At 37.1% G+C, this 21384-nt stretch overlaps 1 protein-coding gene across 1 annotated transcript; it reads left to right on the top strand.

Moving 5' to 3' along the window:
- The first annotated feature begins 74 nt into the window (after nucleotides 1-74).
- Nucleotides 75-20309, top strand: Naa30 (N(alpha)-acetyltransferase 30, NatC catalytic subunit). The gene is made up of 4 exons (XM_013012343.1): nucleotides 75-876; nucleotides 7181-7304; nucleotides 8563-8618; nucleotides 18620-20309. Exons 1-4 carry the CDS (start codon nucleotides 76-78, stop codon nucleotides 18755-18757), a joined length of 1119 nt encoding a protein of 372 aa, XP_012867797.1. The 5' UTR covers nucleotide 75; the 3' UTR covers nucleotides 18758-20309.
- Nucleotides 20310-21384: the final 1075 nt, after the last annotated feature.

Here is a 21384-nt window from a genome sequence, read left to right as displayed (position 1 = left end):
CTCCGCCGCCCCGGCTGCTCGGCGCTCGCCGGCCGGGGCTCATGGCCTCCTCCCTCGGTGTGTGTCGCTCCTAGGATGGCGGAGGTACCGCCTGGGCCTAGCAGCCTCCTCCCACCACCAGCACCTCCGGCCCCGGCGGCCGCCGAGCCCCGCTGCCCGTTCCCGGCGGGGGCCGCCCTCGCCTGCTGCAGCGAGGAGGAGGAAGACGACGAGGAGCACGAAGGCGGTGGCGGCAGCGACCGGGACCGCGGCGGCCGGAGCCCGGCGAGCGGCGAGGCAGCGGCGGCCAAGGGGCATCCGTGTCTCCGCTGCCCGCCGCCGCCTCCACCGGAGCAGCAGCAGCTCAACGGCTTGATCAACCCCGAACTGCGACACCTCCGGGCGGCCGCCTCCCTCAAGAGCAAGGTCCTGAGTGCAGCCGAGTCGGCCACGATCACGGCCACCCCGGACGGGGGCCCTAAAGTGACTGCCACCAAAGGTGCCGGGGTACACACGGGCGAGAGACCCCCTCACTCCCTCCCCAATAATGCCAGAACTGCGCTCCCCAGCCCGACAGAAGCAGCGGCGGAGAGCGACCCCGCGGCGGCCCGCAATGGACTGGCCGAGGGCCCCGAGCTGGAGGAGGAGGAGGAAGAGGAGGAGGAAGATGAGCAGGTGCGACTGCTGTCTTCGTCCCTGACCGTCGGATGCAATTTAAGAAGCCCCTCGGGTCGGGAGGTCGAGCCCGGGGAGGATCGGACGATAAGATATGTCCGCTATGAATCCGAGCTCCAAATGCCTGATATCATGAGACTGATCACCAAAGATCTGTCTGAACCCTACTCCATTTATACGTATAGATATTTTATCCACAACTGGCCACAGCTGTGCTTCTTGGTAAGTGGATGGTATGAAAAGTGGGCGAGCCCAACAGAGAACCATGCGGGGCGAGGGAGTGTGAGGGCCCCAGAGTTGTGCCAGTGGATGCAATCCTGCATTTCATAGAGCCTTACATGTGAAGTGCACACATTCCTAGTTCTTTTAGTGGAACTGTCTGGAAGGTAAGACTTTGTGATCTGGACTAACTTGACACTGATGCAGCAAGCCCACATGATGCATGTTTCACTGTGGGGAGAAGAGGGTCCTAATGTCCTGTCTATATTAGCTTATAAACGTATTTAACCATCTTTACCCTCCGTTATCCTCTAAGCATTTCGCATTCATTTAATTTGAACATACTTCTCTTTGAGTACAGGCATTATTAATCTCTCAATTACTACCATAGTAGAGATTGTCTTGTCAGTCAACTTGATGTTGCCACATTGGAGAATTTAGTCTTACATATATGTTCAGTAATTATGGGGATTGTTTTCCTCTTCAACAGGACAATTAACTGTTGGAGCCAGCCTGCTTTCTGGTGCTTCATTGCAGAAGATGTTGCTAACACTGGTGGCTGGCTGAAAGACTCTTGAAACTTTGAACAGAATACCTTTCTGTGGATTGTAGGGAAATTTAAGTGTGAAATTGTTATTCTGATTCTTTTTTTAAGAAAATGGTCAAAGATAATCTTAAAAATTGGTACCACTAGTTTGTGTGGGGTATAATTTGTCAATATTTTTTTAGTTACATGTAGTTCAGATTTACTTGGTTATAAGACTGCCTGCTGCTCGTACCAGTAATTTCTTCACAGAAACACTGACCCAATTTCAATCTCTATGAACCTTAACTTAAATATTGACAGTGAGTATATGCTTTTGTATCATATACACACGTATTGTAATTGAAACATGCTTTTACAAAGGAGTGGTTTATGGTATGAGAGAAAAGCTACCACTGTTACTGGTTTTAATACTGACTTAGTTGCACTCAGTAATTCCTTGTAGTATGTTTTGACAACACTTTAAGAATTTGACAACATAACCTAAGCATTACTGTAATGGTAGTTTTGCTATTTTTTTGTGTTTAGTTTTACTTAAACTTCAACTTAGTACCATTGCTTAAAATTTATGTACTATTTCATGTTCTAGAAAACTGCTCATTCAAGGTTCTTGTATCGAAAGTTCTAAGATGTTCATGTCAATGAATATGGGAAAATGGCAGCACAATTACACATGTCACATCAGATGTCATTTTTAGCAGTTGTCATTGCTAAAAATTGTAGATTGACTTAATTGTAATGTAATCCACAAGGATATATAATTATTCGCCTTTTTAAACGGAAATAGGACTGGAAATGTGGTTTAGTGATGGTGGGCTTGCCTCACACATGAAGCACTTAGGGTTGATTCTCAGCACCACACAAAAAAATTCAAGTAGATGATTTTCTGTCAGTAGTATACATGTTTAATCATCTTATAAACCTAGACTTTTTTCAACTTGTCTGCTATTTTAAACTCTAGTAAACTTCATAAGCTGTAGTCTGGATTTTACATAGATACTCCCCAACTGAGTTAGTTTGTATTTTAGCCTTCGCTAGACAAAGTTAATGTTAAATTTTGAAGCTGTAGAAATTGAAATATGTACAGGTAGTTGGCCTATAAGATTTCCTAATACAAGTCTGAGTCTAGAAGGTAGTTGGCATGCTTTTAAATTTGAATTTCTCATAAGAACATCTTTTTTAAAGCAAGTACTTACTTTAAAAGGATATCTAAGAGGATCCTAGAGACAGTCTAAGACCAAACTTTTCGTTGTTGTTTGTTTAGTTTTGTTTCTTCCTTGAGGAAAAGAAAGAGAAACTATATAGGACAGAGAGGTAAAAGTAGAATGTAGGCTCATGGCCTTTTATTATGGTAACAAGATTTGGGAAAATGACATACCTTTGACCCATTTTATAAAACTCATTGTGTCACAAAGTTGACTTCACCAACATCAATCTCAAGAGACTAGAAACCTGCAAAATGTTTTTAGTTTTCATGAAAAAAACCTGCATGGGGTCACATGGAGTATATGAAGTTAGACTGTACAAAATTGTTAATATTTGATTAACAAAAATGAGTCTTTTTGTAACTCTTCCAGTAACTGTTGTAAAAATAGAGGTCTATACAAATGTAAGATACTTTCTGTGCTTTTACCTCTTCAGAGGTTCTGCCCTTAGAAGTTCTTAAATTTACCACTAGCAATATAATGTAGTATTTCCATTTGTTTGTTCTAAATTTAACTTGCTGCCTTCCTCCAGTTTTCTGTTTGTAGTGTTCTGGAATTTTAGAATCTATTTGACATGATGTATATTTTTCATAGTTTTATAGCCATAGAAACCATCCACCTTTTGGAGTTTAATCTTGTCAGAGATTTTCTGTCTTCATCCTTGTGAGGGAAAAAGACATTTAATAGGATGTGTTTTATGCAGAAGCTATAATTTAGAAAATTCAAGCAGTTTAGAGATTGCTATGCAAATATACTTAGCAGTACTTCATGAAGGATAAAAATACGTATTAATCTTTACTCTCAACATTTCATTAATAACTGTACTGGGATTTTATTTCTAGATGATTTATACAACTTGACTTTTATTTCTTTAGGTTCCTAATTGGGAAAACAATCTAAAAACTTAATATACTGTTTTTTTTTTTTTTGTCGGTCGTGGGCCTGGGCGCTGTCCCTCAGCTCTTCAGCTCAAGGCGAGTGCTCTACCACTTGAGCTACAGCGCCACTTCCGATTTTCTGGTGGTTTATTGGAGATAGGAGTCTCACGGTCTCTACTGCCCGGGCTGGCTTTGAACCTCGATCCTCAGTTCTCAGCTTCCTGAGTAGCTAGGATTACAGGCGTGAGCCACCAGCGCCCGGCTAATATACTAGTTTTTATTAACTTAGTTTCTGCTAAGTAAAGGAAGATTACTTTGAAATTCCTATTTTAAGAGTATTGGCTAGTTGTATTATGTTTAGTAGTGTTCTGGAATTTTATCTTTTATAGAGATGGCTGATTAACTGTAAGATGTATCTGGCCTATAGTTTTCTATTACAGATTTATGTAGATTTCCCTTTCACATGAGTCTAGTTTATGAGATTAGGTCAAAAAATTTTGGACATTTTAAAACTGCTGTAAAAGTGATGTACGAAGAGGTTACAATTATATGTCAGGTAATGACTACATTTCTTTTTGTGTGTGTGTTGGTCATGGGGCTTTGAACTCTGGGCCTGGGCACTCTTCCTATGCTCTTTTGCTCAAGGCTAGCACTCTATCACTTTGAGCCACAGTGCAATTTTCGGTTTTCTGGTAGTTAATTGGAGATAAGAGTCTCCCAAACCTTCATGCTTTGTTGGCTTTGAACTATGATCCTTAGATTTTAGCCTCCTGGGGAGCTAGGATTACAGGCATGAGCCACCAGTACCTGGCCTTGAGTACACTTCTTTTTGGACAATATCACCCCTTCCCTGGCTCTCTCCCCATTTTTACCTCCCATCCCTACCCACGAATTATATAGTTCATTTTCATCGTAGTGTCTAGTGAGTACCACTGCTGCATTTGTTCACCCATTTTTGTCTCTCCATTATTGTGCCCCCCCCACCGTAACTTCCAGAGACAGATAAATGAACAAACAAGACAAAAAGAAAACAAAACAAAGAGGAAGCCTCTTATTTCCATTTCTTGGAGTTCATTTTGATAAATGTTATATGGTCAAAGGCACATGGACATCATGCCTTTGTGTTCCTCCCAAAATGTTTTTTTGACAGTTTTAAATGTAGCATTTGTTAAGTGATTTTATGTAGAGGGTATGTAAACACATGTATATATATTTGAGTGAGTTATTTTCAAATCAGAAAATGCTATTCTTGGTAGATGGCATGTACAGTTCAGTGGTAGAGTGCACTGGTCTTTTATGTTTGAGACCATAGGTTCATTTCCCAGCAACAAAAAAAACAAACCTTAGGAACCAAATGCTAGTTATCTTGTAATCCTGGATACTCACTAGGATGAGAGCTGGAGGATTGAAGTGTGAGGCCAAGTAAAAAGTCCAAGAGATTCTATTTCTAATAACTAGCAAAAGTAGGTTTAGGTGTGGGTTTAGGCAGTGGGTTGAGTGGTAGAGCACCAGGTAAGCAAGCAAGCAAGCCAAACAAGAGTGCAAGGCCCCCAAATTGAGCCCCTACAGATATCTAAAAAATAATACAGAAGAAAAACTCAGGATGAGAGTGTAGTTCAATATTAAAGTACGTGTTAGGGGCCTTAGGTTCAGCACCAAACGATTCCAAAAGCTTATTGACCCTGGATAATTTTGGAATGTGTGACAAAACAGAACTGAACTAGTATGGGTTGAAAGTAACAATTCAAAATGATTTTTTTGATCTAGTTCAGGTTTATGTGAAATAGATTAACATTATCTTGCCCAAAATGATTTGTCTCCAGTTTGTTAAAAAAGGGCTTTTTGTCTCAGGATAACAGACTGAAAAATATTTCAATAAATTAAAGTTAAAAACGTGTATTAGAGATAAGTTGAATTAAGTATTAATTTTTAAGCCTATTCTTGGCTTTTGATGTTGAGATAGTTGATTTATGAAAGTTAATTTCTATAACTTACATTAATAAAGATAAAGTGGAAGTGTTGCTGTATTTATATTTATCAGAGGCAGAATTTTTGATCAGTTCTAGGAGTTTTTGAGAAACATTTGCAATGGTAATGCCAGAAATCTTAATTAAAATAGAATGTTAGCATTTAACTTAATGTAGCATTTAACAGTGTGGAACATTAATATTTTCTGAGAATAGAAAGATTTGTAAGTCATTATATTAATGCAGTATGAGCTGTGGATATTCTTTATTTTTTTGAAACAGGGTCTCCCTGGTTTGACCAGAATGGTCTTAAATTCAAAATCCTCCCTCAGTCTCCTGAATGTGATGTGAGCTATTGATATTCTTAGCACTTAATGGTAATTACACACATTATCAGGAGTGTTCTAAAAATGAGACCATCATACATTAACATCTTTTAAACTATTTAGTACCTTCTAAACAATCCCTTTCCTGAAAAAATAGTATCTACTTTGTTTTCTGATCAAAAGTTAACTACCAGATATAGTTTGTTTTTTTTGGTCGGTTGTGAGGCCTGAACTCTGGGCCTGGGCACTGTCCTTCAGCTCTTCAGCTCAAGGCTAGCACTCTACCACTTGAGCCACAGCGCCACTTCCCTTTTCTGCTTATGTGGTGCTGAGGAATCAAACCCAGGGCCTCAGGCATGCAAGGCAAACACTCTACCACTGAGCCACCTTCCCAGCCCACCAGGTATAGTTTTTGTTGGTGGTGGTCGTGGGGCTTGAACCCTGGGCCTAGGCGCTGTCCCTGAGCTCTTCAGTTCAAGGCAAGTGCTCTACCACTCGAGCTACAGCACCACTTGCAATTTTCTGGTGGCTAATTGGAGATAAGAGTCTCACAGACTTTCCTGCCCAGCCTGTGACTTTGAACTGTGATCCTCAGATCTCACTTCCTGAATAGCTAGGATTACAGGCGTGAGCCACTGGTGCCCAGCTTTAGGTGTATTTTTATGCTTATATTTTATTAAAGCTTTATTATAAAAACATAATACTGTAACTGATGGGAAAATAGTGCAGTATATTTGCTAGTCAGTAGCTTTTAATTTATTTTTCTCTCCAAAACTTAAAATTAGTCCTTATTGAAAATAAGTATTCCTTGTGTATATATATATATATATATTTTTTTTTAATTAATAAAAAATTGGTTTGTCATGGGTTTTGCTCAAAGCTAGTGCTCTATCACTTTGAGCCACAGCTCCACTTCCAGTTTTCTGGTGGTTAATTGGAGAGTCTCATGGACCTTATTGCCCAATTGGCTTTGAATTGTGATCCTCAGGTCTCAGCCTCCTGAGTAGCTAGTATTATATGCATGAACCATGGCTTGTGTAATTCTTTTTTTTTTTTTAAACCTTATGTTCTTTTTTTTGGGGGGGGGGTCCTGTCGTGGGGCCTGACCGTTGGGTCTGGGCGCGAACCCTCAGCTCTTCAGCTCAAGGCTAAGCTTTAAGAAGCACAAAAATTCACCAGTTAAGAATATTGAGAAATTCTTTAAACTAGAACATTTGAAGGAGTTTTGAAATTTAGATATTTAAAATTGTCATTGTTGTCATTAGAATTCCCATTATCTCTTCCTCTCTCAAAAACACTAGCCAAGGGCTGGTTGCTGTTTTCCCTTGGTAATAGTGCAGTACCTGATGGCAATTGTATTCTTCATAACTGTTTGTTTATTTTTAAGGCCATGGTAGGGGAGGAGTGTGTAGGTGCCATCGTTTGCAAGTTGGATATGCACAAAAAGATGTTCCGCAGAGGTTATATAGCCATGTTAGCCGTGGATTCCAAATACAGGAGAAATGGCATTGGTAAGGAAAATATTTCACTAAAAACATGAATAAGTTATTTTCAGTTTTGTGTTTTGAAAAAGACTTAACTGTAAAAATGTAGAAATGAACTTGAAGGTAAGGGAAGAACTTAAGATTTTTATTTCAAAATAATATTTGCAAAAAGTTTTGAGTCTTCCTGCTTTTAAGTATCTAACCCTTTGAAAAGCTGACACTGTTAAAATATATTAATCATATTAGTGCAGAGCTATGACATTGAGCTGTAATTTTGAGACATGATCTCAAAAATGAATTATTTTCTTAACGTCTTAAGCTTTTTTTTTTTTTTTTTGAGACATGTAGTTGCCCGGGCTGCTGGCCTTGAACTTCAGGGTTCAAGTGATCCCCTGCCAAGGCTTCCCAAATGTTGAGACTGCAGTCATGTACTACTGTGTAAGGCCTATATGTAAGGCTTAATTGCCTTTTTGAAATAATTCTATAGCTTTCAACTGACATTTTTACTGAATTCGGCTTGGTTTATACGGCAAGTTTGAATCTGATGCATTGGAAAGTACTGAGGACTCATGAAAAATGATAGGCATTTGTCTGATGAATGCCAAAAGCAAAAAACAATGACTTAGACATTTTGTGTGAAATGCATGCATATTTTTATGTGTAGTTTGAAAAATAAGAGATTTTAAAATATTGGCTTAATGAACTCAGATTTTGCAATTTTTTTCCTTTTGCTTTCTCACATGTATCTGACATATGTTAACTTTTGCTAGATGACACCATGAGAGGTGCTAGACTTTGTTGTATCCATGCTTACTATAGAGTTTGCAAGAATTGACTGTCTTGGCCCATTCTTGCACAGTGAGTTGTTGTAAGGCTGTCCTGTGCCTGTGTCAGTGGTTTAGAAAGTCTTTGGCAAGATCAGCTCAGGTCATGCAATAAATTTCGGGCCAGCTCAAGGAATTCCTAGGTTTCTTTGTCTATAGCATAACTTGCTTTTTTCTTTTTTCCTTTCTTGTACTTTCTGGCAGAATAAAATTCTTACGTGGAGCAAATAATTCTGTCGAGAGAGGTCTTTTAAGAAGAATCTTATTGTGTGTAGGTTCTCTTGACTTTTTTGATCTTGTATCAATTTTTTTCCCTCAATTTAACATGCATGTTCAGTATATTTGCATTTAAGATAGAACCTTACATTTGATACTTATGTGTTTAATGAATATCATAATTTAAGTTCTTTAAGTAGCTTAGTTATATTTTTCCTTTATTAATACTCTGATCTATATTCTAGGTACTAACTTGGTTAAGAAAGCTATATATGCTATGGTTGAAGGAGACTGTGATGAGGTAAGTCTTAACTGCTTAGTATGTTTATCCCTAGCTGTTTTCTGGGTGTTAAAAAAATAAACATTCTATAATTTTTTTTTTTTTTTTGTCAGTGGTGGGGCTTGAACTCGGCTTGAGCTCTGTCCCTCAACTCCTCAGCTCAAGGCTAGTGCTCTACCATGAGCTGGTTAATTATAGAGAAGAGTCTCTCTGACTTTCCTATCTGTCCTGGCTTCAAATTGCAATCCTCAGATCGTAGCCTCCTGAGTAGGTAGAATTACAGGAGTGATCCACCAGCACCAGGCTTATCACTGATTTTCTTCTCTTTTTTCTTTTTTCTTTTCTGGTGGCTGGAAAAATATGCTTCACAAATATGTATCATCCTTGCGCAGAGGCCATGCTATTCTTCTCTGTATCATTCCAATTTTTAGTATATGTGCTGCTGAAGTGACCATTTACTACTTATTTTCTTCCTCTTCCTCCTCTTCTTTCTCCCCTCCCCCTCCTTCTCTTCCTCCTCTCCTGGGGCTTGAACTCAGGGCCTGAACACTGTCCCTGAGCTTCTATTGCTAGCACTCTACCATTTGAGCCACAGTGCCACTTCTGGGATTTTCTGCTTGTGTGATACTGAGGAATTGAACCAAGGGCTTCATGAATGCAAGGCAAGCACTACTATTAAGCCACATTCCAAGTCCTTATCACTCATTTTCTAAGCATATTTTTATGCTGTTTTATACAAGTGAAGTTATTTTGTAATGATAGCTTTTTTTTTGTTGGTGCCAATACTGGTTAATTGGAGATAAAACTCATGGACTTCTTTGTTCCAACTAGCTTCATACTATGATACTCAAATGTCAGCCTCCTGCGTAGCTAGTACAGGCACGACCACCAATACCAGCAACAATTCCTTTTATTTAAGAATATTCCATTCATTTCCATGTTAAAATACAAACAAACATGTTAGCCAATTATATCAAATTAAACCTTGTAAACTTACTGTCTTTCCCTTTCCTCTTTTAATTTTTGGTAGTAATGTGTTTATTGCTTGTATTTCCTCGTATTACCATTTGATCCCTTTTGGTTTTGCCTCTCCTTTCACTACAGTGCAACTACTTTCTCAATGAGGTGTTTGAATTCCTTCCTTCCTTCCTTCCTTCCTTCTTTCGTTCTTTCTTTCACTAGTCCTGGGGCTTGAACTCGGCCTGAGCACTGTCCCTGAGCTTCTTTTGCTCAAGGCTAGAACTCTACCACTTGAGCCATTGTGCCCCTTCTGGCTTTTTCTGTATATGTGGTACTAAGGAATTGAACCCAGGGCTTCATTTGCTTATGCAAATGCTACTTATTTCTAGTGACATACAAGTTAATGCACATACTTAAAAAGCAGTAAGAATATAAAGAATATTTTATCAGCAATAATGACTAGATCAGTTTGTTAGGAACCAAGGAAATCTAAGATGTTTTCTGATTAAAGTAGCCATGTAATTAGGGTGGAATGGACAGGGTATCCTTTTTTTTCTCTAACTTTTTCTTTGGAATGGGGGTAATTCCTTTAAAAGCTTTTTAAAATTTACGTGTGCATATATTATAATTTAGTACCTTAATTTCACTTATTGCTTTCAGGGTTTTTTTTTTGTTGTTGTTGTTGTTGTTGTTTTGGTCAAGGGGCTTAAACTTTGGGCCTGAGTACTGTCCCTCAGATCCTCCACTTTTCTGGTGGTTTATTGGAGATAAGAGTTTCACAGCCTTACCTGCCCAGGCTGGCTTTGAACCACAATCCTCAGATCTCAGCCTCCTGGGTAGCTAGGATTACAGACATGAACCACTAGTGCCCGGCTTTGTTTTCAGTTTTATACCTCATTACACTATTAACAGCTTTTAGTGAGTTTCCTTATGCCATCTTTACACACAGATGCAGTGTATTTTGATACTTATTTGTCCTCCATCCTCTTTCCTTCTCCCTCTTCTTTCTCTCCCCCTAAAGAATCCCACAGTTTATCCATGTTATGTGTATATATATTTATATATGTATATATGTGTGTGTGCGCGCATGCATTGTGTGAGTATATATGTTATTTAAGTCTGGATTTCAAAAATGAGTGAAAAAGTGGTACTTGCCTGGACTGTAGCTGAAATTCTGGATCTCATACCTCACTCAGTGTTCTTACTTAACAGCTGGCATTCTACCAACTGAACCATGTATCCATTCTGGCATTTTACTAATTAATTGGAGATGAAGTCTCTTAGACTTTATTCCCCAAGCTGGCTTCAAATCAAGATCTCCAGATTACAGCCTCTATATAGCCAAGCTTATAGGCATGAGCCACTAGCACCTGGTGATATTTGGCTTTTTGAACTTACACTCAACATGAAGATGTCTAGTTCCATACACATTTCTACAAATGATATAATTCTTTTTTGTTGTTGTTGGTGGTGGTGGGGCTTGAACTCTGGGCCTGAGCACCATCCTTCAGCTCTATCAGCTCAAGGATAGAGCTCTACCACTTGAGCTACAGTGCCACTTCTGGTTTTTGGTGATTTATTGGAGATAAGAGTTTCTGGGCTGGGAAGGTGGCTCAGTGGTAGAGCGCTTGCCTTGCATGCATGAGGCCCTGGGTTCGATTCCTCAGCACCACATAAACAAAAAGAAAAAAAGCCAGAAGTGGCGCTGTGGTTCAAGTGATAGAGCGCTAGCCTTGAGCTGAAGAGCTGAGGGACAACGCCCAGGTTCAGAGTTCAGGCCCCAGGACTGGACCCAAAAAAAAAAAAAAAAGTTTCATGGACTTTCCTGCCTGAGCTGACTTTGAACCACGATCCTTAGATCTCAGCCTCCTTAGTAGCTAGGATCACAGGCATGAGCCACCGGCCCCCAGTTATAATACAATTTTTTAAGAAAATGAATTTATTCATAATTTTTAGTTCCAACCAGCTTACAAATACACTTTGATGCTATAGCTTTACAGGTAGCAAAATAGTTGACCTAACACTCATAAATACAGTCACACCCACTAATATTTGTCTGCCTCAGTTATTCTTTTAATGTCATAAAAAAGCAATTGCAAATAGACTGCAAGGTATATGTGGGCACAAAGGCAATAAAGTGAATCTCTTGAAACACTAAAATATAACATGTTATCAGCATGATTCACATTAAAATGATAATGACATTCCTTTTAAAGAATAAGTTTATCAATAAAATATAATTTAATACTCTGGTATTGTACTTTATAATCTATAAGTAAATTAAATGTAGGTCTATAATAAAGGACCCTTTTCATTAACTTATTATTAATAAAAGAGCCATAATTAAGTCTTAAATAGGCAAAATGATTACATGGGTTGAGGCATAGGATGAAAATTTGTAAAAATTAGTTTGATATACAGAAAATGTGTCATATATAACAGCAAAGTTAAGTAACACATTAAAAATCATCTCTTTAATATTTTTTGTCTTGTAAACTTCCCATAATGAAAAACAAACTTTAGTGATGGAAGACTAAATAAATTGTATTTTGGAACTTATTTTTCAAGAGGAAGAAGGTATATGATTTCAATAAAATTAAAGGCATAGATCCTAAGAAAGGCTTCTTAAAAAACTTCATTTTTCTTTATGACTGTATGTGAGTCTTGGTGTCTTGTTTTATTTATTCCTTGGTTAAAGAGCACTTCTGTTGATTGCATAGTTTGGCTGTTGTGAACAGAGCTCCAGTAAACATGGGTATGCAGGTAGATTACTGTACTTTCTTTCAGATACATGCCCAAGAATGGTATGGTGGGCTTCTTGAGGAACCTCCATGATTCTCGTAGTGATTGGACGACCCATCAACAGTATATAAGGAATTTCTACCCTCACTCCCCCATCTTTTAATGCTCATCAGCATTTTTTGTTTTCTTATTGATAACCATTCTGACTCGGTTGTTATATTCTTCATGTATCAGTCTTTTGTGTTTCTTTTTCTGAGAACTGTGTCCAATTCATTTGTCCATTTATTATTGGGTTATTCATTTACTGGGTTTTTTTGTGGGGTTTTTTTTTTTGAGCTCTGTATATTCTGGATATTAAACCTTTATCCATTGAATAGGTAGCAAAGATTTTCTCCTACTGGGGTTACTTTTGGTTTTGGTCATTATTTCTTTTGATGTACAGAAACGCAGTCTCATTAAACTATTTTTACCCTTTATTTTCTGGGCAATTGGAATTCTACCCCCAAAATAATTAACCTGTATTTATACCTTCCAGTTTCAGATGTTGCGTTTAGAGTTTTGATCTATTTGGAGTTTTGGATTTTTTTGTTTGTTTTTTAACAGGGAGAGAAAAATAGAGCTTCAGTCTGTCTCCTATATGTAGCCAGTCTGTTTTCTTAGCACCATTTGTTGAAATGGCTATGTTTTCTCCCGTGTGTGCTTTTTGCTCCTTTTTGAAAAATTAGGTGACTGTAGTTAAGTGTTGTATTTCTTGTGTTTTTTTGTTTGTTTGCTTTGGTTGTTTCATTGGGTTTTGTGTCTGCTTTTGTGCTAGTATCATGCTTTTTGTTATTGTGGCTCTGTAATGCACTTTGAAACTTGGTATTGTGTCACCTCCTGTTTTGTTTGCTCTAAAGATATTTTATGTTTCCATATGAATTTGAAGGTTGATTTTTCATATTTCTGCTAATGCCATAGAGATTTTATAGATATCACATTGAACAACACCCTGCTTATTTTATTTTTCAAGTCTATAGTGAATGGGATTTTCTTTCTTATTTCTTTCTCTGCCTGACCATTGTTGATATTAATAAAAAAACAAAAAACAAAACCCAAAACTATCCAGCTGGGTGCTAAAGCCTGTAATCCTAGCTACTCAGGAGGCTGATAGCTGAGGATTTCAAAGCTAGCCCTTGCAGGAAAGTGAGACTATCAATCTCCATTTATCTACCAAAAGGGCTAGAAGTAGAATTGTGGACTCATGTGGTAGAGTTCTAGCCTTGAGCAAAAATACCTCAGGGCTAGTGCCCAGGCCCTGAGTTCAAACCCCAGGATTAGCACAAAAAGAAAGAAAAACAACTACTGATATCCTGTCATAGTTATTCAGGATTATCAGGTTGATCCAGGAGTAGTTCAGTAGAATCTTTTGGATCTTAGTAAATAGGGATAATTTGACATTTTCCCTTTTTGTTTGAATCCTTATTTCTTTTTCTTGACTTATTGCTTTGGCAAAGAATTCTATATTGAATGAGAGTAGGGAGAGTGACATTCTTGTTTCACTCCAGACTTTAGAGGAAATGATTTCAGTTTTCCCTTGTTTGGTATAACATTGATATAGGCTTGTCAACCCATATCCTTTATTCAGATTATTTCATTCTGTTCCTAGGGTTTTTTGTTGTTGTTGTTGTCATTTGTTTTCTTTGTTGTTTTTTGGTGCCAGGCCTGCGTACTATCTCTGAACATTTTTTACTTAAGGCTAGTTTTACTACTTGAGCCACAGCTCCACTTCCAGCTTTTTGGTGGTTAAGAGTCTCAAGGACGGAGCTGATCCCAAAGCTGTTGGCTTTGATCAGGCCAGACAGGCTTTGAACTATGATCCTCAGATCTCAGCCTTCTGAGTAGTTGGCATTAGAGGGGTGAGCTGCTAGTACCCAGCTCTTTTTCAGAGCTTTTTTTTTTTTTTAATCATAAAGGGGTGTTGAATTTTGTCAAAGATTTTTTTTGTCAGTCACCAGCTCCTTGCTTTTTTTTTTTTTAGCTTTTTAATTATATGTTTATTGCTGTGTTCGTTGTGTTTTTAGTATGTTTAACATTTTAGTGTCACTAGAAACATTTTGGTTGTGTGACAGGATACTAGATAAAGAACAGAATAAAATCGAGTTAGTAAGTTACAAGGATTTTCATGAGTGGTTTAGCTTATCTAAAGTATATAAGAAGCCTGGGCTCTACATCCATCTTCTACCGCTTAGCAGTTGTGTGACAGGAAACAAGTTATCTAACTCTTCTTACTCTCACTTCTGTCTGTGTACTGTGGTATTAATTCTTATATTTAGTTTTGTTGTAAAGGAGCAATAATTAGTTCATTCAGCAGATGCCAGTAGAAGACCATCTAGGTGTTAGACAACAATGGAATTGACTTCTTAGCCACACTTCAGTTGTATCTCCATTTAGCTACCCTTTAGATATGTTTTGATATTTTAGATTGCCAAATATCAGTGAAGGAGGACCTAATTCCCCTTTGTCTTTTTCTAAGTGGGTTACATCTCCCATTTACTGTTTTATTTTACTCTGGGAAATGACCCAGGGAATTACTGAAGAGTGATTACTATTAAGCCTTAATTCATATTTGGACCCCTAGTTCTTATTCTACTGGTTGCCTTAGGTTTCATTCATCAGTAAAATAGCGACAACTATATCTATTTGATAGAGTTAATGTGAAAATAAATATTAGCTTTTCTTAGTTAAAAATTTCACACTCACACTGGGCACCAGTGACTCGTGCCTGTAATCCTTCCTAGCTACTCAGGAGGCTGAGGTCTGAGGATCATGGTTCAAAGCCAGGCCAGACAGGAAAGTCCTTGAGACTCTTATCACCAATAAACCACTCAGAAAACTGGAAGTGGTGCTGTGGCTCAAATGGTAGAGCGCTAGCCTTGAGCTGAAGAGCTCAGGGACAGCGCCCAGGCCCAGAGTTCAAGCCCCACAAATGACCAAAAAAAATTTTTTTTTCATACTCTATTTCTGTAAAGTTAATTATAAATTTTGCTTTGTTGCAGCTTTAGTGTTTTTCATATTAAATTGTCTTAACATTTTAGGTATATTTAGTTCTTGACCTAACAACAGACTTTCAGGAATATCCTAAGAGATTTACTCAAAACTGAAACTTGAATTAATTAGACTAGAAGATTTCTTTAATGAACAGAGAGAACTTGACTTTTAATTCTGAACTTAACGTCAATTTGTTTGCTGTACAGTTTTTTTCCCCCCCTTTTATTTGTGTTTGTGTTGAACTCAGGTCCTGGGTACTGTTTATGACCTTTTTCACACAAGGCTAGTGCTCTACTATTTGAAACACAGCTCCATTTGTTTATTTGTATGTGTGGTTAATTGGAGGTAAAAATCTCAAGGACTTTCCTGCCAAAGCTGGGTTTTTTTTTTTCTTTGTTTTTGTTTTTTTTCTTGTCAGTCTTGGGCCTTGAACTCTGGGCCGGAGCACTGTCCCTGAGCTCTTCAGCTCAAGGTGAGCTTCTACCACTTGAGCCACAGTGCCAGTTTTCTAGTGGTTTACTGGAGATAAGACTCTCATGGATCTTCTTTGGCCAGGCTGTCTTTGAACCTTGATCCTTAGATCTCAACCTCCTGAGTAGCTAGGATTATAGACATTAACCATCAATGCCTGGCTGTATCATTTTTCTTAAAAGTGTATTCTGCTTAGTCTTGAACTATTACTTGATTTTCGGTCTTTTAGAGGTTTGATTTTTATCATGTAGTTTGGTTTCATTAGTTAATTTTATAGGCAATTGATTTTGGGTGATGTTTTTTCATTAAGTACTCTGGTCATCTAGAAAGCATATCATTACTTTCTTTAATGTTTATGTAAACTTGTGTCGTATAATGAAAAGTGTCAAGGACATGTTTAGTTAAAGTAATATTTAAGAGCTCTCTGTATGTCAGTATGTTTGTTGCAGAGGAAACTGTAAGGGAGATGCACATTGGTACCTGCCCTTTTTGGGTAAACTTACCAGCTGGGAGAGATGACATACTCATCAAGCCTTAGCATATTTCATAGCAACATTGCAGCATTTTGGAGTAGTATAAAAGGAAGGTTGTATTCTACCTAATATGCAAATGACAATTGAAGGCCAAAACCCAGGAGTGTAGAAAGGCTGTTCTTCAGTTAAAAAAAAAAAAAAGAAAGGATATTCTTAAGTGAACAATTTGTCTGAAAGGTCTAAGGTGAGAAATATCATGCTGAGTTCCAGAAAGTTGGTGTTGAGCATGAGAGAGACATAAAGCAAAGTTGAAGATGCTATGTACAAGTCTTGAAGCCTTTTAGTAAAGGTCTTAGATTATTCTTAGATTGTAGGCTTTATTGTTTGCACAAAGGAGTCAGAATTATTTTAACTAGGGAATTTAACAAGAACATCACTTGTAGGAAGTAGATCTGTTTGAGTTAGGAAGCTGTTGTAAGTACAATAAAGTAGGTATTTAGCTGGCTTCCACTAATGTTCTCTCACTAGAGATAGAAGAGGCTGTTTGGTAGATTAAGAGAGAATTGAAAATACTTTTTCTTTGGATATGTTAGGCTGGTGGAGAGAAAGAGGTTCAAAATGATATTCAGGATTTTGGATATAAGTTGAAGTGTGTCTTTACATGTTCAAATTTGAGCAGAACAATGCTTTATTTGAGCATTTGTTTTTTTCCCTCCATTCCAGACACCTGAGAGTTGTGACACCATAACAGTAACTGACTTACTTTGTTGATAATTGTCAGTGAGATAGAATTGAGGTAGGTAAGAATCAATAGAAAAGACAAACATCTACATAGAGATCTATATAGATATGTTTGTAGTTATAGAGTTGAGAAGATGGGTAGAGTATTTTGGTAGAGGGAAATAGAAATTAAGAAACACATACATCATTCAAAAGTATTAGTTTTTCATTGTTTCAAGGCCACCAGTTTAGATTTGAAGATCAAGATTCAAAACCAGCCCAGGCAGGAAAATCTGAGAGACTCATCTCCAATTAACCATCAGAAAGCCACATGGTAGAGCTTTAGTTGTAGAGCATTAACCGTGAGTGGAAAAGCTAAGAAACAATACCCAGACCCTGAGTTGAAGTTCCATTACAAGCACCAAAAGAAAAAAGAATACAAGAGAAAAAATAGAACAACCTCAAATGGAAGCTAATACTCCATGTTCCTCTGTTAAGTTTTGATATATCTGTAATGTTTAGACTAGCGGTTCTCAAAATCTAGTCCATGGGTGAACAGTGTCAGCAGTACCTTACAATTTACTTAAAGTGCAAATTCTTGGGTCCCCACCACAAACTTACTCAAATTCTAGAAGTAGGCTTTTGTTGAATCCTAATGCCTGGCCAGGGTCCAGTAGACTTTGGAAAAGGCCAGAGGCTTTTAGGCTTTGTGAACCACAGGTCTTTTTGACAACTATCCAACTTTCTGTGTATCAAGAAAGCAGCTGTAAACATGTTTACATTGTCTGTGTTTGTTGGCTGTGTTCCAATTTTTAGTTTTTTTCTAGTGTTGGAGATCAAACCCAGGACCCTCCACATAGTAGGCAAGCCTTTACTACTAAGCAAGGTCCCCAGCTTACCAATAAAATTTTATTAACAAAATCAGACAGCGAACACATTGAGTCAAGTTGTATAGTTTTCAGACTATTGTCTAGACTTTTAACATACAGTAGTTTTTACCCCGGTAACATGTTCATAAAATTTTAGGAGTAAGAGATCAGTTTGAATAGTTTCAAGTAGTGTTTGTTTGCTTCGTTAGTCTTCTTAATTTCTTTTTGTTATCTTTTGTCACCTTACTTCCTCCACATCTGTTTTGTTTTATTTTATTTATTTATTTATTTTTGGGTCCTGTCGTGGGGCCTGAACTCTGGGCCTGGGCTCTGTACCTCAGCTCAAGGCTAGTGCTCTACCACTTGAGCCACAGTGCCACTTCCGGCTGTTTTTTTTTTTTTTTTTGCTTATGTGGTACTGAGGTATCGAACCCAGGGCCTCATGCATACAAGGCAAGCGCTCTACCACTGAGCCACTTTCCCAGCCCCAACACATCTTTGTTTTAGTATGAAACATATTCTCATTGCTAAAAATTCTAAACATGACAAACATCAGACACAACAGAAAATAGGTCCCTAGTGATCACACCCTTACCCCCAATGTAATTATTACTATTATGACTATTTCTCTGTACATCAGTATTTTTATCATGAGTTTTAAAGCAGTGTAGCATGTTTTACTTAGTATTTGATCAGGTTGTATACTTTGTAAGTTTTCCAAATTATGAAATTATAACAGTTTTCTCTTATTTCTTTGAAGGTTGTTTTGGAAACAGAAATAACAAATAAGTCTGCTTTGAAACTTTATGAAAATCTTGGTTTTGTTCGAGATAAGAGGCTATTCAGATACTATTTAAATGGAGTTGATGCACTGCGACTTAAACTGTGGCTGCGTTAAGAAACTGACATCAAAGAACAACTTCCAACCACAAAGAATCGACTTTTGCATGCAATGCAATTTGTACAGAATTGCTTTGCAGGTGGATTTAGTAATTTCCATACAGCTCTTATCTGTCAGTGTCTCATTGAGTGTCGCACAATATTTGTTGCACTTTGGCATGGCGCGTTTGTTCTGAATTAAAAGAGATTGTTTTAAACTTCAAGAGTTCTTTTGGTACCAACAAGATGTGCCAGTTGATAGCCAAGATTTGTTCATTTGCAAAGTCTACTGACAATGTTATTTACATAGTGATCATTTTATCACAGAACCAGTAAGTGGGACATGATTTTTGTTCCTTAAAAAAAGCCAATGTGTGTAGAGTGTAAAAATCTTAAGCATACTAACATTTCACATGAAACCTGCCATAGTTTTCTGAAGGGAGTGAGGGAAAAGCTTCAATTTTAAATTTTATTTTCCAATATTAAATTTCCATTCTTGAATTTTGGTACCTCAGTGATTAGTGAATGAAAAACAATGTAGGGTGGGATATGTCTTACAATGAGTAAAGATAACAATTAAATTGTGTCTGCCAGTGCCTGTGTAGATAAGTATTCTTGTCTTCTTCATCTATAGTTTTCTATTGCATGCTGATTTTTTCTTTTAAGGCCTTTACAAGCAGACTTTTATTTTTATTTAAATCTAAATTTGATAATAAATTATTTCAGATTTTTATAATTTGGATACTTTCCAGGTGAGTGACAACGTGCTTTACTTTAGAGGTCTCTTCTTTCCTTACAGTAAGAAGTTCAGTGTACTTGGGAAATGTTTGAGAAATAGCTCAAAAGGGATGAGAAAAGTTGATGGAGCTGGGAATTGCTGGGTTTTGGATGCACTTTTTTTTTTTTTAAGAGTGGGGGATTCTTTTTGGAAAAGAATAAAAAATTAATGTAAATTGGTATGATTTTATTTAATCAAAATTATTGCTAAGCTGTGTGAAGAGCAGCTTCAATAAAGTAGCTGGTTTTTTTTTTCCCATTTAAGATTTATATTTTGCTTCCATTTCATAAAATGTTTCAATTTTGGTTCTTGGTCTTGGAAATAAATTTAAAGGTGCGCTGTACCCATTTTAAGCTGCTTTATTTTCTTTTCACTTATATGATCAGATTTTTGAGGAACTTTGTTCTATTCCTTTTGAAAGACAAAAAGGAGAAATGCAAATCTTTGTAAATGAGTTCTTAGGGTTTTCTAAGCAGCCATCTTCACTGTATTCAAGCTAATCAGTTCAGTGTAACAAATTTTTAAGTTAATTCATTTCATTTGATTCAGTAAACCTGTACTGGATAAATTTATTTAATTGGAAAACCTAGGTACCCATATGTAAAAGGATGAATTTTCTGAAAAAATATTTTGTAGGTATCTGTTGTTGTTTTCCTTTGAACATGTTTTTATCTAGCTAGGATTTGGTTTGAACTTTATGACTATAATTACTGTATTTTTAAAAACCCTACCTCCATTAACAGTTGGTAAAGGCCCCTGTTCAGGAAAGTTTGTTGCTTTTTTTTTTTTTTTTAAGAAAAGCTGCTCTTTGTTTATTATAGTGTTTTGAAAGTGAACATGGTAACAATACTTCTAAAAATAAAGATACACAATTTATATTTGATGAAAATAAAAACTTCCTGTTGGTGGGGTCATTTATAATTCCTTATTTTTAAGAAACCATTTTCTATTTTACATTGCTCTTTAAAGCTAAATGGGCAGAATATTGGTTATATTAAAAATATAGTGACCACACAGTACTCAGCTTACAGTACTTAGCTTTTCAGCTGACCATTTTGAATCTGGTTTTGGTCCAACTTGGGTTATAACATTCAAGAAATGTTGATTATAGTGATACTTCTCTTATCCTGAATAATAGAAGGAAACTAGCTAATGAAGGAAACTAGATAAGACACTGTATTTACATCATCAAAATTTCTTTTTCTCCTTTATATTTGACTTGCTGGTTCTTAGGTATTGTTGATGTACATTTGCTTGACTCACTAATAGGGGCAGTTGGAAAATAGACACATTCTAGATTATCAGTTCAACCATTTTTATATTTTTGCCAGATTGTCATTGAAACCATCACTACTGACCCAACCCAAGAATTGCTGAATTAACTGGACTGATTGACTAGGCTTTTGTAAACACGGCCAAATTGTTGCCATATAGTTAGTTTAACAATGCTATATGTTGAGTATTAGTGTACCTTAAATCTTTCATTGGGTATGCAAAAATTGTTTACCTAAAATTTAAAATTGTAGCATGATAATCTTAACACCAAAACTCAAAGCCTTCATTCAAGTTGAACTAGCATCAAACTTTGATATTAGTCTTTCATTTTTCTTCACATCAACTTAAAACGGTTCCATTTATAATTGACAGGGTTCACTTGGCTAAAACTGAGCAAAATTGGTATAACTTTCTTTTAATGGGGTTCTGCCTCTTTAAGACTGACTGTACTATCCACTGACACTGGTTTGGCAGTAATAATGCTAAACATTTCAATATATGCTACCAGGAAGCTATATATGTTAGTATTAAAGCTGATGGATATACTACCAGTTTTGATATGTGGGCTAACTGTAACTTTCTCTACATTGAAA

The sequence above is a fragment of the Dipodomys ordii genome, unplaced genomic scaffold (assembly GCF_000151885.1).
Source record: "Dipodomys ordii isolate 6190 unplaced genomic scaffold, Dord_2.0 Scaffold16, whole genome shotgun sequence".
In the NCBI taxonomy this organism is placed as follows: domain Eukaryota; kingdom Metazoa; phylum Chordata; class Mammalia; order Rodentia; family Heteromyidae; genus Dipodomys; species Dipodomys ordii.
Note: the sequence above shows the minus strand (reverse complement) of the source record. Positions and strands in the feature narration are given on the sequence as shown.